Source organism: Brassica oleracea, chromosome C5 (genome assembly GCF_000695525.1).
Source record: "Brassica oleracea var. oleracea cultivar TO1000 chromosome C5, BOL, whole genome shotgun sequence".
NCBI classification, from domain to species: Eukaryota; Viridiplantae; Streptophyta; class Magnoliopsida; order Brassicales; family Brassicaceae; genus Brassica; species Brassica oleracea.
Genome location: NC_027752.1, coordinates 16,640,111 through 16,657,566, shown reverse-complemented (window position 1 = coordinate 16,657,566; position 17,456 = coordinate 16,640,111). Strand labels below are relative to the sequence as shown.

At 36.4% G+C, this 17,456-nt stretch overlaps 2 protein-coding genes across 5 annotated transcripts; both read right to left on the bottom strand.

The window, feature by feature from the left end:
• Nucleotides 1-10,820: 10,820 nt before the first annotated feature.
• Nucleotides 10,821-15,019, bottom strand: LOC106296099. 4 transcript variants are annotated; one of them, XR_001261149.1, is made up of 5 exons: nucleotides 14,649-15,019; nucleotides 12,889-13,290; nucleotides 12,703-12,793; nucleotides 11,368-12,546; nucleotides 10,821-11,286 (listed from the first exon to the last, which is right to left on the bottom strand). XR_001261149.1 is itself a non-coding variant. In XM_013732156.1 (3 exons), exons 2-3 carry the CDS (start codon nucleotides 12,966-12,968, stop codon nucleotides 12,214-12,216), a joined length of 660 nt encoding a protein of 219 aa, XP_013587610.1. In that variant the 5' UTR covers nucleotides 12,969-13,290; nucleotides 14,649-15,019; the 3' UTR covers nucleotides 12,138-12,213. The 4 variants fall into 4 exon arrangements, 1 of the variants encoding a protein (XP_013587610.1); XR_001261147.1 differs by having other exon boundaries at nucleotides 11,368-12,793; XR_001261148.1 differs by having other exon boundaries at nucleotides 10,821-11,082; nucleotides 11,368-12,793.
• A 525-nt stretch (nucleotides 15,020-15,544) lies between these two features.
• LOC106292608 lies at nucleotides 15,545-17,237 on the bottom strand. The gene is made up of 5 exons (XM_013728226.1): nucleotides 16,932-17,237; nucleotides 16,761-16,822; nucleotides 16,553-16,637; nucleotides 16,365-16,458; nucleotides 15,545-16,288 (listed from the first exon to the last, which is right to left on the bottom strand). Exons 1-5 carry the CDS (start codon nucleotides 17,051-17,053, stop codon nucleotides 15,692-15,694), a joined length of 960 nt encoding a protein of 319 aa, XP_013583680.1. The 5' UTR covers nucleotides 17,054-17,237; the 3' UTR covers nucleotides 15,545-15,691.
• Nucleotides 17,238-17,456: the final 219 nt, after the last annotated feature.

Sequence of the window (17,456 nt, the reverse complement as noted above, 5' to 3'; positions counted from 1 at the left end):
TCATCGACCGACACTCACTCACCACCATCAACCGAAGACACTCTTCTTCCGTCGACCGACATCTTCCATCCGACGTCGATCGATACTTCAGTCCGAACATCGATCGATACTGAGCCGCAAGACATGGTTGCGACCTTGATACTTGTACATGATGAGAAGGGATACCTGCATGACCAGGAAGGTCATCTGTGTAATGCAGCAGGTCAGAGGATAGATGGTCAGGGGGCAGCAATCCCTGAGTCTGATCCTGATACTACAGGCCCTACTCTACCTGTAGATGAGGCTGCTCGACCCAAAACGTTGGCTGATTACAACCGTCCAGATCAGTTATACACCAACAGATCAACCATTCGTCCTCCAACTATTCAGAGGGGGAATTTCGAGTTGAAGCTGCAGTACTACACACTCGTGGGACAGACGCCCTACTATGGGTTATGTCACGAGCATCCTATGGATCATCTGGCGAGGTTCGAGGATCTTATATCTGCTATTAAAGTCGAGGGAGTCTCTGAAGACTACCTCCTATGCAAGCTCTTCAAGTACTCACTTGCTGGAGATGCTTCGCATTGGCTTAGGCAGTTACCACCACAATCTCTCACATCCTGGAGCGATATCAAGAATGGATTCCTATGCAACTTCTTTGATGAGGCGCGTGCTGAAGACTTGAGGAGTAAGATCGCCACATTCACTCAGGAGCCTGCAGAATCATTCAGAATCTCCTGAATCAGATTCAAGTCTTATCAGAGAGATGGTCCACACCATGGATTCAATGAAGTACAGCTGCTCAGTACTTTCTACAGAGGCATCGCGGTGCAATATCAGATGGCTGTTGATGCTTCCAACAATGGGAACTTCAACACCAGGAATCCAGAAGAGGCTGTGAGAGTTATTGAAAACTTAACACCCAGCAGCAGCACCAAGAACACTGACTTTGAGAGAAAGAGATCCACAACCATTCTTGGGAATGATCAGATGGATGAAGTGAAGGCAAAGCTGGGCAGTGTTCATAAGCTTCTCAATAGGCAGGTCTGCTTAGTTGAGGATGCAGAGGCTGTAGACACAGAGGGTAGAGCAGAGGTAGAATAAGATGTGAACTTCATTAGTGGAACTGGATTTCAGAGGCTGGAAGCTAGAATGGAAACTTCTATGGACAAATAAGTAATTTCAACCAGAGTTCACAGCAGCAGAAACCCTACAGCAACAACTGCAGCAGCAACAACAAAGGTTATGGAAACTCCTACTACTAGAAGCCACCACCACCTACTCAAGAGAACAAGATTGAAGAGATGCTTGATAGGGTTCTTGAGGGACAACAACACATGACGGTGGACTTCAATGGGAAGATTGACTCTGTGTACACCAACCTGAACACAAAGTTTGAGACTTTGAGCACTCATGTGAAGAAGCTGGAGATGCAGGTTGTTCAGACAGGAGAAGCTGTTAAGAGGCAGGAGGCCTTAAAAAGAGGGGTATGGGATGATGTGACGAAGCACCACGTGAATGCCGTCATAGATGATGATTTCTGACAAGTGGTGAAGCTGGAGAAGTTGCAAGAAGGAGATTCCGAAGTAGAAAGTTCTATGAGCTTCGGCGGATCGCAATGGTGTCGATCGATGCCGGACATCGAACATCGATCGACAGACTTTGATCAAAACCGAGCGACTTATTCTCCAGAGCATCAATCGATGACACCTATGGAGTCAACCGCATCTTGCAATGCCGTGAGGATCCTGACTCATGAGGAGTTCACAGCAAGACACCCACATCCGCCCAGCCCTGTTTATGTCAAAATCGATCGACATTCAGACACTGTCGTCGATCGACAAAAAGAGACCGCCATCGATCGACATTCTCCAGCGCCCATTGAAAGACGTGCACCTCTTACATACCGAGTGCAGATGCCAAAGATAGACGTTGCACGTCTCAATGCCCTCATGCCACAACCCAAACCTTCAGATAACCCACCAGAGGCCACCAGTGCACATTCAAATGATGCAGAAGATCCTATGGAAGTTGATAGGGTTCCTATGGGAAGAACCCTGAGGAAAAGAAAGGAAAAAATGGTGAAACATCTTAAGAGGGGAGCTAATGAGAAGGAAATGGAAAGTTTTCAAAAGAGAGTCTTCAGGATTCCTTAATAAAAGTCATTCGAGGAGGCCTATTTTACCCACAGATTGTGGATGTTCTTCAGAGAAACCAGAGAGACCGAAGAGGACATTAGGAGAATGTTCTGTGAAGCTAGAGAAAAGTTGAAGAAGAGGATTACACTGAAGAAGAAGAGTGATCTTGGGAAGTTTGCAATACCATGCACGGTGAAGGGTATTGAATTCCCACATGCACTGCGCGACACATGAGCATCAGTCAGCATCCTACCTAGGGTTATGGCAGACCATCTGGGTCTAAAGGGGGAACCTTCCAAGGAGTCATTCACTTTTGTGGATTGTTCTCAGAGGAGCTCAGGAGGAATTGTAAGAGACCTAGAGGTGCATATTGGTAATGCTCTAGTTCCAGTTAATTTCCATGTCTTGGATATCAAGCTAAACTGGAACTCTTCTCTACTACTTGGGATAGCATTCTTATCAACAGTAGGAGCAGTGTGCAACATGCAAACCAACCAGTTGTGCCTGACGCTCATAGATCCTCATGTCCACTACAACCCTATTCCTGTCAAGAAGCCACAAACGTCCTCCAGAAGCATAGATGATCTAGTACTCATCGCAGCATGCCACTGTGGAGCTGAGTATGAGACAGAATATTCGACATCGATCGAAACTCACACTGTGACATCGATCGACAATGCTCACCAGAAATCGATCAACATTCCCAAAGAAGAAACGGTCGACAGTAGTCCAGAAGATTGGGAGAATGACTACTACAATTCCACTATAGCAGCACACACTAGACACAACATGCATACGAAGGAGTATGATGAAGATTATGAGGAGGAACGAGCTATAGAGTACAAAGTCATTCTTGATGAGGAAGATAGACTTCTCCATCATTCCTCTTGGAAAAATAATGCACCATCGATCGACAGAAACGTCTCAACATTGATTGACACTCATCTTCATCAGACAAGCCAAAAACGAGCATTAACCGACATTACTTTCTACCCATCGATCGACACTGGAGTCGACCGTGTACGAGAAGGAGACTACTCGATTGGCAGTTGGGAAGATGATAGCTATCACGAGAGCTATGCCGTAGAGACAGCAGTCCGTGATCCAGGAGCAGAAAATCTCTTCATGCAACAACGCAACGTCCCAGCACATCAGCGGAGGGTTACAAACGAGTCCTATGACATACCTGGTGGAGTAGACAATCGTTTCAAGCAGAATATTCGACATCATAATCGACCGTCGATCGACGTTGACGACCCAACATCAGTCGACAGACGTCTTGAGTTTGGAAAACGCGCCTATGACCGTGATGGAACTAAGAGATTCCGCTGGGAAGAAAAAGATGAATATGTAATCTACAGAGATGATCAGGGCCACGCCAGAGATATGGATGGACACATCATCCATGTGTCCAAGGATGATATCAGAAAGCTAATGGAAAGAGCTTCGAGAGATGAGCACAGCTACATATGTCTTTCAGAACATGCTAGCTCATTCGCACAGACCAAGCTGGTACCAGAGATCTACACCATGGACGAGATCAATGAGATGTTATATGAGGTCTGTGGAGCCCAAGAGAAGAATGAAGGAGACTTCCAGAGGAAGCTTGATGGTGTCTACTACCCACTGAATGATATCATCAGTTGGTTGACTACATGCATGGAGGAGATGAGGCAAGACATAGCCAAAATTCAACATGCGGCCGACGTTTCTCGACAAGCTTCAATCGACAAACATCGACCAGCATCGATCGACGATTTTTTACCAGCATCGGTCGACGACAAGCTACCACACTCACATCCGTTGAAGTCTCAACCAGATTTTCACACCAGAGCAGAGATTGATCAGTTGGTAGAAGAGATCTACAGAACTTTGGAAACTACCGAAGAGAGGCTTGATAGGAGATGTGATGACTTCTATTTCCTAATGGACCTTACCTTGAGCTCTTTGACTTCTCAGATAGAAGCAGTACAGAGGGAGATAGTAGAGATTCACGGATACATTGCCCGTCGACCAGAAGCATCAGCATCGATCGACAGACGCAACAACAAATCGATCGACACTCACAGAAGGACATCGATCAACAAAGTTAAAAACCAAGGCAGGTTAGTACCAAAGGTGACATCAGACAGGTCTGATACACACAACCATGGAGAGGAGATCTCAACTGACAATTACGCCACACTTATGAGACATCAGTTTAACCTTGAGAGTCTTAGAGATAGATTGCAGAAGATAGAGAACACAACTGCAATAATAAAGGACAAATGGCGCAGAGGAGATGAAGCAATAAGAGACTTCACTGGTACATGGTTCAACAAGTGCATAGAAGAGATGGAGACTTGTTTCCCAGCAAGTTCCAGCTTTCAACATTACTAGCTAAATCACCTCCAAAAAGTCAAGCTAAATGACTATAACAAAGCGATGAGTGCGAGGCAACCCAATATTAGGTAATATTTAATTAGTTTTTATTAATCTAGTATTTATGTTGGTTTTTCATTATTGCAGGTCATATAAAAAAAAGATCCGAGTAGATGATTGCCGTGAGTATCGACTGACGAAACACTGCCGACATCGATCGACAGAACATCACCTACCGCGACCGATATCAACACCTTTACATCGATCGACATCAATTTCAGTCTGATATATTGTTCTAACTTGTTACATTGAGTCCTTATGATTTAGTTCTCACCATAACTCCGACTGAATTTACACTGGTGACTGTGTAGTTTAAGTCTGGGGGGAGGTTTACTGATAGTAGTTTATTCATGAGTTTTATACCAAAATATTTTCAAAAAGTTTTTATTGAGTCAAAGAAGTGGATGATGAACTTATTGATTTTGCTTGTTATCTAACCACATCATTCTAGACTTACTAGGTGCAGATAGGACTAAAGATACCAAAGTGGATCAACCTGTCAACTATGTTACACTTGCTGAGAGTGTTTGAAGGAACCAAAGCTGACCTCCAACCTAATTGAGCTCAACTCTACTTGTCTTGGGGCTTGGTATACATGAGATCGGATTCTTCAAACAAGTTTGGAAGGTAAAGCATTGTGTAGATTTATCACTCTTTCTCTCTCTATTTCGATATATAGATATAGTTATGCAAAAAAAAAATATTACAATATATATATATATATATATAAATTTATTAGGAATGGATTCGAACAGGACTTGGTGGCTACAACCATTAAGCCTTGCTTCATAAGAATTATATAGGTAAAGGATTAGAACATGACTTGGTGGCTACAACCATTAAGGCTTGATTCACAAATAATCCTAGGATATAGGTCAAAAAGAAGTGAACAGGATTTGGTGGATAAAAAAATTAAAGCTTGATTCATGGAAGCCTGTCCAATCTTGGTCAATGATCTTGCAATATAAGCAGACTTTGACTGAGAAAGAAAATTAGTAGAGAGAGAAGATATAAACTATTGTTTACCTGCAGGTCCAGATACTTGTTTGAGCATCTTTGCATCATGTGATCGATACCCCCAAGGTAACGCCTACACTTTATTTATGTAAGAATTGAGGTTGGTAGAGGGGATTGTCAGACATGATTTGTTAAGTTGTTGACTAGATTAACTTGGTTGCTAGACTAGGATATGATATAGTGTGCTTCTGAGACTAGGAATGTTTAAGGTGTTGATTCTAAGTTTAAAATTATGTGAGTCCCTGCTGTTTTCAAACCTCTTTCAGAGAGACTGCCTGTTTGTTTTGCTTGAGGACAAGCACAAAGGTAAGTCTGGGAGAGTTGATAGACCATGGATTTGATCCACTTTTACCCATGGTTTATAAGTGTTTTAACTACTACTAATTATTATATTATAGATTCTATTTAGCATATTTATAGGATCATGAGTGATTTGGAGGAAAGTGATGATTTTGGAACATTTTGGAGATATTTGGAGTAAGCACCCGAGATGACCATCGGTCGACACTAAAGAGGAATAATCGATCGATGTTCACATCATGACATCATTCGACAGCGAAGCGTGCAGAAAGCCCGTTTGGTCTCAGCCGACTTAAAGCCCAAGTCTTCAAATATTTACAAGATTACCCCTGACGAGTTTTAACCTAATTATATAAGCTTTGCCAACATGTTAGAGGCGAAGTGTGCTTTCTTGTTTTACTGATTTTACAGCAAAGGTTTTCTAATATTTTTAGTAGATTGGAGAGAAGATCCAAAGAGATTTGTGATTGGAACTCCATTGATATCCATCTATTTATCTATTCAGTTTTTATACCTTATTGATGAATTGCTTAGCCATGTTTGAGTAGTTCTCTTGTTAGATTTAGGGTTTAAATAGGTTATGAGTGATTAGCCCCAACTATAGATTTGCTAAGTTGTGATATTCATCATTAGGATTGCCATTAATGTCTGTTTCTAGATTAGCTACCTAGAACTTGCCCTAGGAGTTGTAGACATAAGCGATAGCTTGCATCTCACCCTGAATCCATCCTAGCTGAGCTAAGATTTCTAGAGTAGGCGAAAGCTCATCTAGGAAGCTTAGTGAGCATATTCAATCCGCGCATTAACCCTTGACCAAGAGTGTCGATCGATATTCCAATCGAATAATCGGTCGATGTTTCAACAAGTGTATCGATCGATATTCCTACAGAATAATCGATCGACACTGGTCAATAGACAAACCTAGAAAGCGAAAGCCTAAGGGTTTGTTATTAAGTATTGAGCTCTATAATATCATGCATACAACTTATTAGACATCTGTAGGATTATAATCCTGAATACCTGAATAAAAACCTTAAGTCTAGCTATTTCTATTTAAATACCAAAATCCTAATCAATCAATCGAGCATTCACTTGCTCACAAACCTGCAACTTTACATTTAAAACATTAAACAACCTAGCTTAACAAATCTGATTAGATTTATTAGGTTGTCTAACTCTTTGTGGATTCGATCCCTAAGTACTACAACTTAATCTCTTATTTAAGAGAGTAATTCACTACTTAGGGTAATTTTACTTGATTGATATCATATATTTGAACGATTATAATATATGTTGCTACCATTATAAATATCATTCTGATAACTAAAACTAGTGTCATATTTGAATTCTAGAAACATTCGAAGAGAAGTTCTTTTTTTTTTTAACAACTGAAATTTCATAAAAATAAAGTGGCCTCAGGCCCAAGTTGAAGAGAAGTTCATAAACCAAATTTTGAGAAGCAAGTTATAACATACATACAATAGATCAAAAACAAAAATAAATACATAGATCAACTATTTAAATGCAGTGTTATACAACCGAGAACATGTGATAATATGTCAAAATATCATTAGAAGTTAATGAATTTATACCAGACCCATTTTTTATTTTTATTTTTGCTTTTAGAATGATTTTGATAGTGTAGTTCATGTAATTTTTGATAAAATAATTTTATTTAGAGTAATAGTGTATTGTTTGGGTAGCTAACAATATTTTTTTTGAATTTTCAATAAGTAGGGATGGATAGTGGAACTAGGGCTGCAAAACAAAATTAGAATCAATTTAACATGGGGTGAAATTGGCGGCCCTCCGAGATGCTTTCTGTGAAGTGTACTTAGACGATAGTCGGACTATGTAAGATGTTTGGATATCCGGATTAGCAAAAAAAAGTTTTTGATGGTAGCAAGTTTTGATATATTGTTTTTGATGGTGGCAAGTTTTGATATCATCATAAATGACAGTCACTTTCATTGGATGAAATTTTAAAATAAATATAATTATTTTGGTTAAATATTTACAATTTTAATTTTTAAGTTTGAAGTTTTAATTTTAGATCTTATTTTAGAATTTTTAGAATTTATTTTCTTTTTTAAATTTGACATTTTAATTTTAGATCTTATTTTTGAATTTTTTGAATTTTTCATATTTTATTTTAATTTTTATGTTTTTTGAATTTTTATATATTTTTTTAATTTTGTTTTGAATTTTTACAATTTTTCCAATTTCATTCGAATTTTTATGTATTTTCTGTATTTAAAAAAAAAACCGACACATCATCATTTTGACCTGTAAAATGAACAGTACCGGTCGTCTATGAACATGAAAACGTCTTTGGAGGTTTATTATGATAAAAATGTCACTTTGAAGGTTTAAAGTACTAGTCAAATGACTCCACTGTTTAAAGTGCTAGAAAGTGGCACTCTTAGTGTTTAAAATGCGATTTTCCCCTTTAAATACTCTAAATATACTTGTTGAATTTTGAGAAATTGCCAAAAATACTATTTTTACCCTCATTTTTAATGAAGAGTAAAAGACATTTATAACCTTTTGAATAACTTTGACAAAAAAAATATGGTTAACTAATCTAAACCTAAAACATCAATTCTAAACCTTAAATCATCAACTCTAAACCCTAAACTATGAAACATCAACTCTAAACCCTAAACCCCGAAGCATCAACTCTAAACCTAAACCCTAAACCTTCAAATCTAAACCCTAAAACATTAACTCTAAACCCTAAACGTAAACCCTGAACCCTAAATCTGAATTTAAAACATCAACTTTAAACTCTAGATCATCAACTCTAAACCCTAAACCATGAAACATCAACGCTAAACCCTAAACCCCGAACATCAACTCTAAACCTTAAACCCTAAACCTTCAAATCTAAACCCTAAAACGTCAACTCTAAACCCTAAACCCTATATTTTTTCTGAAATTCGAACCCTAAACCCTAAAACCCTAAACCTTCAAATATAAACCATAAAACATCAACTCTAAACGTAAACCCTAAACCCTAAAACCCTAAACCTTCAAATCTAAGCCCTAAAACATCAACTCTAGTTTTAGGGTTTAGGGTTTAGGGTTTAGGATTTAGGGTTTAGAGTTGAAGGTTTAGGGTTTAGAGTTGATTTTTAGGGTTTAGGGTTAATTTTTTAGGTTTAGGGTTTAGAGTTTACTTTTAGAGTTTAAGGTTTAGTGTTGATAGTTTAGAGCTTAGTGTTGATGGTTTAGGGTTTACAGTTGAAGTTTAGGGTTTAGAGTTGATGTTTTAGGGTTTAGAGTTGAAAGTTTAGGGTTTAGAGTTTAGAGTTGATGTTTCGGGGTTTAGGGTTTAGAGTTCATGTTTCAGGGTTTAGGGTTCGTATTTCGAAAAAAATAAGGTTTAGGATTGATGGTTTAGGCTTTAGAGTTGAGTTTTAGGGTTTAAGATTTAAATTTCGAAATAATATATTTCGAAAAAATTAAAAAAAATTATTTTTTATTTTTTTGGATTTTTATTTATTTAAATATATATTTATTATATATATAAAAAACAAGGGTATAAAAGTCATTTGTCACTTAATAAATAATGCATTTTTAAAAATATCCATTTAGTGGTGGTAAAAATGAAAAGTGGTAGTACGAAGATGGTAAACACGTAATTTTCCCTTGAATTTTTGGATCCTTTCCAAGAAGTGCCGGTTCTATTAGACGGACGGGTTAAAAAAACAAACTTTTTGTTATAGTCAGTGGTTTGATGATATCCATCGACTGGTAGAAACTGATATTAGAACAATACTAGTAAATAGTAGAAGTAATATGATACCAAAATTGTACGCTCTGATTATTATGCACACTTGAACAATTAGTAGCTATAAAAAATTTCTATGTTATAAAATATTTAATATATTTACTAAAATATATCTGAATTTATATTGATGATATGTATTCTTTTATAATTTTTTGCTTTATTTTTAATTTAATTACATTTATTAGTTGACATTTAAATTCAAAAATTATTTAGTGGTAAATATTATTTTTAGAAATATTTATTTTTCTACAAACCATATATTTTAATACTACTATTCAAAATTATTATTTTTTATTTTAGATATTAAAACTATTCAAAACTAACAAAAGATTTTATGTAAAATCTTTGAAAATGGAATATTCGCAAATCATGATTCTCTTAGTTTCAGTATTAATATTATTTATGAATTTTTCAGACAGATTAATAATCGTTAATTTTTTTGGTTAAATTTTTTTATTAGAATGACACAAGATTTTACCTCAAAATGATATATAATTTTATTATTTTTTACATATTTTAAATACATTTTTATTTTACCTTTTAGAAATTCATTGAGATTATAAGCATCTCTAATAAAAAAATTGAAACTATGGAATTTTGAATTTTTTATTTTCTAAAAATTTATTAAATCTTCAAAATACTATTTTATTTTTATTTTATCCGGTATAATTATATAACTTAGATACTCCATAATTCTATTAATACTATTTTGTATCATTTTATTCCCTATAACTATATTTCACTTAATATATATATATATATATATATATATATATATTCATAAGTATATTATTTGTATATAAAATATATAAATATGTTAAAATTAAAAACACTGTTAATATACAATAATATTATTTAAAATAAAAATATTATGTATATAAAATTGGAAAATCTTGCAACACTTTTTTAGTTGGTATATATATATATATATTAAAGTTAAAAAGTTTGGTCATATGATGAAATCAGATTATCTAAGATGAATTATAAATATTTTGTTTTGCGTTTTAGGCTGTATTATTATTTATTTATAAAATTTTAGTTGTTATAATAATTAATTATTAAAATTGAAGACTAATTTACAAACTAGCATAGACAGATATCAAATATCCAAGTTTTGAAATTTTTCATGATCCGACTCGTTTTGTTTGAATAATTAACTTTCCAGTCTGTATCTGATATGTAGCCATTCTGATATCTGTCATCCACATATCCGAACAAAATCTATCTATTTTATTGTCAAAGATAATTATTGTGAGAGTTCTCTTTCATTTTTCCCATCAACCATTCATTACTTTCATCAATCTCTTCTACAAGAATATGATTCATGATATCACTTCTCTTCATACGAAGTTTCAAGGCTCTGTTGTACTTCACAAACACCTTGTCATTCAGGCAATGTTGAGCTAGACTGTTTCTTCTCTTTGTGTGAAGCTATAAAAAATGGAAAAATAAAACATTAGTGAACTTAGAAAACAATCTGACTGGCTACGAAATAAAATGCATATAACAAACACACAAGCTCAAAAACACTTCAATTTCTTTCACATCCGGATGCATTGTAAGTTAAAATAAATACTTTCACAGCAAAGTCTCTTAAATTAAGAGCTGGAGATCTATAAGTAGACCACCAATCAGCTGTAAAAACACAAATTGGAAGTGATTAGTTTAAAATTAACATTAACAAAATAAAGCAAATCATATTGTAATGTAGTTTACCTAGCGCTTTCATTTCTCTTTGTCTTATTTCCATGTTATGGCCAAAGAGACCAGTTGCTTTTTTAAACAAATCAAGCTCCAACATCACCTTATCTTGAACCTCACTATCCGGGACCAGTCTATTGATATAATTGTACAAACCATACTCAACTTCCTCACAGAAAATGTCTTCTGGATTGGCGTAATGGATAGCTCGATTGAGGAAGTATCAAACTGCGTGAAAAGGCTGATGAAGCTAATAATTCCACCTTTTATCAATGATCTCAAACACATTCTCATATTTTTCTTGCTTCATCTTGAAACTCATTGCAATAGCCTTTCTACCTTTGTCCATAGTAGCATATATGTACCCCATAGCCGGTTTCTTTTCTCCATCTACCATCATAAAAACCTTTACTAGTGGACCAGTCAGCTTGAGTGCATAGCTAATGTTCCTCTAGAAGCTTTCTTGAAGAATGTATTGCTTCAATTTCTTTACCCCTTCTTCCCTTGGTCATTTGGTCTTGTTCCAATCATCAAATGTGACCATTTTCTTCAGGTTTGACTGTTTAATGTGAAACTGAGACATGGTGATGAATGAAGTGGCAAACCTTGTTACAGCTGGGCAATGGAGATTGCGTTGATTGGTGAATCTCCTCATCATGTTCACAAATGGCACACGACAATAAATGTAACTATTCATGAAGATACACTTCTTTAATGCATTTTCACTGGCTCCAACTTACCAATGTCTTCTAGTATAAGATCAAGATAATGTGATGCACAAGGAGTCCAATAAAGGTTTGGCTGTTTGGCCTCAAGCAATTTTCCTGCAATTCAAATTGTTTTTAATTACATCAAATTTTTTTATAATGTGCTGCACAAAGAGGCCCGTAGATAGACAATTGTTGTTTTCACATAATTAGATGCATTGTCTGTTATCACTTGAACCACATTCTTCTCACCAACATCTTCAACCATCTCATCAAGCAGTTTGAACAGCATTGTTGCATTTTTCACAACTTTTGAGACTTCCTTAGAATTTATGAAAACAAAGTCTTTATGAGAGTTAACTAGAAAGTTAACTATGTCCTTCTGGACCACAGAGTCACGACCTCCATTTGACATTATAGAACACCTTTTGGCAGCCCACTCATTTTTGCGTTGAAAAAGCATAATGGGAGTGTTGGCCACTTCCTTCTGAAAAAGAGAGACTCTTAGCTCAAGCATAATAGATATCTTTAAACTCATTCCATACTGCCCAATCAAATCTGTCATCTCTTTGAATGAGTCATAGATGACATCATTAAACAAAATGCATGCATCATAGAACCATCTCGCTATTCCAGCACAAACCTTTTCTCTTAGCTCTTTGTCACAAACTCCAAACACACGCATCATGTCTTTCCTTCCTTTCATAATGCCAGGAGGAGTTGAGGTGACATATCTATCCAAGAGCATAGAACATATAGTTACATACCAGTCTAATGGTCAAGCAAACCTTATTCATCATGCCAATAACAGTGAACCGAAATTACATACATGTTCAATAGACCTCTCTTCTTCCTCTTGTTAAGGGCTAGCTTTCTGTTTAGGCTCAACTTCCACATCTTCCTGACCATCGATATTATCAAGGATCAAGACACAAACTCTGAGCTGCCATTTCCTCAGCTTTTTTGATTGCATAGTTTTGCAGCTCAACCTTCACATGCTCTTGACAATTAGGACACATCTTGACACTTGTGTTACCTCCAACCAAGTGGTATTTCAGACATGAAACACTTCCATTAATTTCTTTCATGCAGAAGATACTCTTGCATTTGTTGATGTTGTTTGAGACACACGTTCCATACTTCCTTCATCAATCTGAAATGCTCTTTCATGAGATTATCCACCTTGTGTTGCGCTCCTTGGGATAATCCTCCAATCTCAAACATGATGGAACTTCAAATAAAAACAGAGAATGGTAAGTTAGTACACACGTAAACTAATATGATACATGATAGACATGAAAAAACAGAGAATGATACATTATTATAAACTTAAACCATTAACACTATGAAGCTGATATGTGATCAAATAAACATGCTTTTTTTTAGCACGTAAACTAGCAAAACAAAGATGAATGGTTGGTACGTGATAAAAATAAAACACTTAAACTAACATGACTATGAACCTATGTCAAAAATATATTTTCTTAATTAAAAAAATTATTATCAAAAGAAAACAAGACAAACCAGTAAAAAAAAAAGAAAACTTATGATGTTAACATAGTTGAGGAGAAAGCGTGAAGATTGGGGCTGTGTGTAACTATTATATAGTAAAATAACTTAGGGTTTTTAGATGGATTAGGATTCTGTTAGAGTATAATTAGAGAATATTTAGAGTATATTACACGGTATTGCCTCTTTTACTTAACCATTGTCGGTTTAGGTACCAAAATTATGTCAAACTAATTTAGTTTGTATGTCAATAACAAGGCGACACCTTGGTCGACACATTGTATGCATGTAAAGCGAGCTAAAATGAGCTAAAGCAATCGCCATACGTACCTCCCTCGCCAAGCGCCATGGTAGTCATTGAAATCACTATTTAAAACCAAGCATCCTAAATGATCGGATTTATGAAGCACAATACATTGCATCTTGAGTTTTATAAAGCACAAAACATTACGACCATATCAGCTAAAATGTACATCATACAAACACCAGGATCATCCATGCTTAACAGAACATTGCATCTTGAGTTCTAGTCAGAAAAACAAGTAAATTATAACAACAAAACAGAACAAGTAGACTGCATCAACACATAATAATGCATGTTTCAACCCGACTCATCAGTCATCACATGTCATCAGAACATTAAAACACAACCGACATGATGAGAACAAACAACAATGTTCTTATAATTTTGATGAATACAAGCCATTTTAGTTCACGCAATATCTTATCAATTCACGCAAACATTGCCGAAAAACATAACAAGAACAATACCATACTTGCTTTAGAACAGAACAAATGTAAACCGATGTAAACACAAACAACATCGACATTAATAATCCTTATTCCTAAACTACATGAGGAAACAATATTCATTATTGGTCCTTTCACTCTCACTCTCTTGTTTTTTCCTCCACAGACCAAGTCATTGTACACTAAACATCAAAAAACATCAAAACATAACACATAAGTAAGTATTGACTAACCATTTAGGTTTCAATAAAATACCAAAGTTCTGTAAAATATATAAACATATTGCAGATAAACCCTTTGAAGAACTAACTGGAAGAAAACTAATCTCACCTTTCTATTGTATTTGTCGTTCTTGGAGGAGAGAGTAAATCTGATCTTGTGTGTACGCCATAGCTTTTTTCTTGCACATATCGATGGCGAAGAAAAGATCGGAATCACGATCTGAAGTTGTATTGTTAGTGCCGGAGCTCCATGAGTTTTCTCGGTGAAGAAACCATTGTCAAAGTTTATATAAGTTGTCGTTGAAGCTCATATGTTGTAGATCGAAGACGAAGGGATTACCTCAAGAATCACCAAAGCTTGAAGGGCCATCGGCGGAGGTCCGTGAGGTTTGTCGCCTCTTTGGTGAAGATCATCATCTTTACTCTCTCTCTCTCTCTTGTTTTTTTTTTTTTTGCGGTGAACAGTCAAAATGAAAAGGTATGCAGATCGTCATTGTCCAGCAAGCCAAATCAGACTCATCCCGTAAAAAGCCAATCCGGCATAAGTCCTTTACCGTGAAGCCCACTAAAAATGAGTCTGGATATTGGATGCGAAACTCGCTCTACACAAAGTTTTATTGGGCCACTACATGTTTCAATTGCCATCTATATATATTCATGCATATAATGAATCATAATGGATATCCATTTAAAAAAAGAATTAGTATTTGTCATCTTCTTCGTTTTTATATGTACATTGTAAATTAGTTATTGATTTGCTATTATCCAATTTTATAGAACCAAATCGAAATTGATAACGGTCCCAATAAAATTTTACGAATATGTGGTCTCCTTACTATACAAACTCTTCAGTTCTTGTTAGTGGAATCCACTCGCAGTAGATCAGCTATCTTGAGAATATTTGTTAAAGATGCCCTACTAGTCAGATGCAATAACTAATATATATATTCAATGGAAAAACTACGAAATCATGCATTTATGAATTGAGTTTTCAACATAACGAAATGATTTTGGAACATATTAGTAATCGAATGAGCAATTTAAAATCTGAAGCAACATACAATTAAAGGCTCTAATACGTATGGCAACGAAGGCTCTAACCACTCAGACATCGAATCATCGACAGGACGTTCTTATTGTATACTCTTGACTTCATAAAGTTTCAACTTGGTCAAAAGATTGAAGCTGCTCGCCCATTTTCTGAAGTGCTTCTTCGCTGATCTCAACTTTATGGACAGAAGGCGGGAAAATCCTGTTCTTGTCTGATGCTGAGCTGGAAGAAACGTTACCACATAGCTTTGATCGCATCTCTACGCAAGATTTGAGATCCTCTTCGGTTCTTGCTTTGTTCAGTTTGTCGATTATTTCATTCAAAGCTGAGGTTTTCTCTTCTAACCTACGACTTTTGATCCTTCTTTTGATGTAATCTTGGTCATCTGATTTACCACCCGGTTTCTGAACCTTCACCAAACCGGCTTTGACAGTCTCTGTGATCCGCATCTTGAAGCCCTCTGCTGTTGCGGAGTTTGATCTCAGCCTCAGTTTAAGCTCCGAAACAGTTCTTTCCTCATTGTTACGCTCAGAAGCGGCTGTTTCCTCTTCTTCAGGAACAGATGCCAATGAAAAGGCTTCTTCGAGTAAGTTCACATTAATCATGTACCGATCAAAAGCATCATTCTCCACCTCAATGTTTCTGTTTCTGTACTCTTTTAGCTTTGTAAACCGCCACTCGTTTAACGCTTGAGCATCCTTAGAGAATGTAGACAGAAGAAAAACTGATCAAGAGTCAAACAAGGAGTAGGAGTGTTTCATTACTAGAAAGTACCTTTATGGTCAAAGGCTTTCTCTGGCGTGAAACAGCATTCAGGTTATTAAACTGAGCAAAGTTGCTGGAAAGTTGGCGGATTGATGAAACTCTCCTGAAGCAGTTCCCAATAGAAGAAAAAACAATCAAAACAAAGGAACCATCTTACAGTTCCACAAGAACATACACAGAGGTTTGCATATATGTACCCGGGAGTGCCCTCGGATGCTTTCTGCTCTGATGATGGAGTACTTGGTGCCGTCTTCTCAGCAGAGGTAACAACTCCTTTGAGAACTGCATCGACAGGAATATATAATAAGCCGAAATCCAACAACAGTCCATGATAACATCTCAATTTTTCTTAGCTCTAAAACAAAACAGTCTCTTTCTTTGTTCCAGGGCTAAAAAGAAGCATACCGTGAATCGGGCAGGGGTTTTCTGCTCTTGAACAGCAGCCCTTACAAGATTGAAACGGGCATCTGCAATAAAGCTCAAATCTTTAAACAAGATCACAAGAAAAGAGAAGAAAGTTTCGAACTTTGACGAATCGAAACCGACAGATGTAAGACGAGGAGAAAGAGAGTATGCCTGGAGCGAGCGACGTTGCCGCATTGGATACACTTGGGTTTGTTGAGACCACGGAGAGTTTTGGGAGGCGTGACGGCGGCGGAGAAACCATTGTTACTCAGAGACGGTGACGAAGTCGCCATCTTTATTCACCAGAGGGAAGATGCGTAACGGAAGATACTTAACGGTCAAAGTATAAAACCGTTATTCACGAAGCAGGCAACGACCAAAACTCGTCTAGTAACAGATTTTGCAATCGAAAGGTTTATTTTTGTCGAAGTCTTCTTCTCCTCTGCGATTTTGATTTAGCGGCGGGTCTAGGGCTCCGGTTAATTTAATTCACACGTGACTTGATTTTATAGGCATTAAAGCCCATTACCTTTTTTTTTATTTAAATCAAACCCAGATTAACCAAACCCAATGATTCATAAACCGATCGATTTGTGAGATACAAATAAAATAAGACTAGACTATTTGAACAAGACAGTAGTAGTATCTGATTCGTTTAAACTCATCCATCACACCTTCAACTGCCACATTAGAATT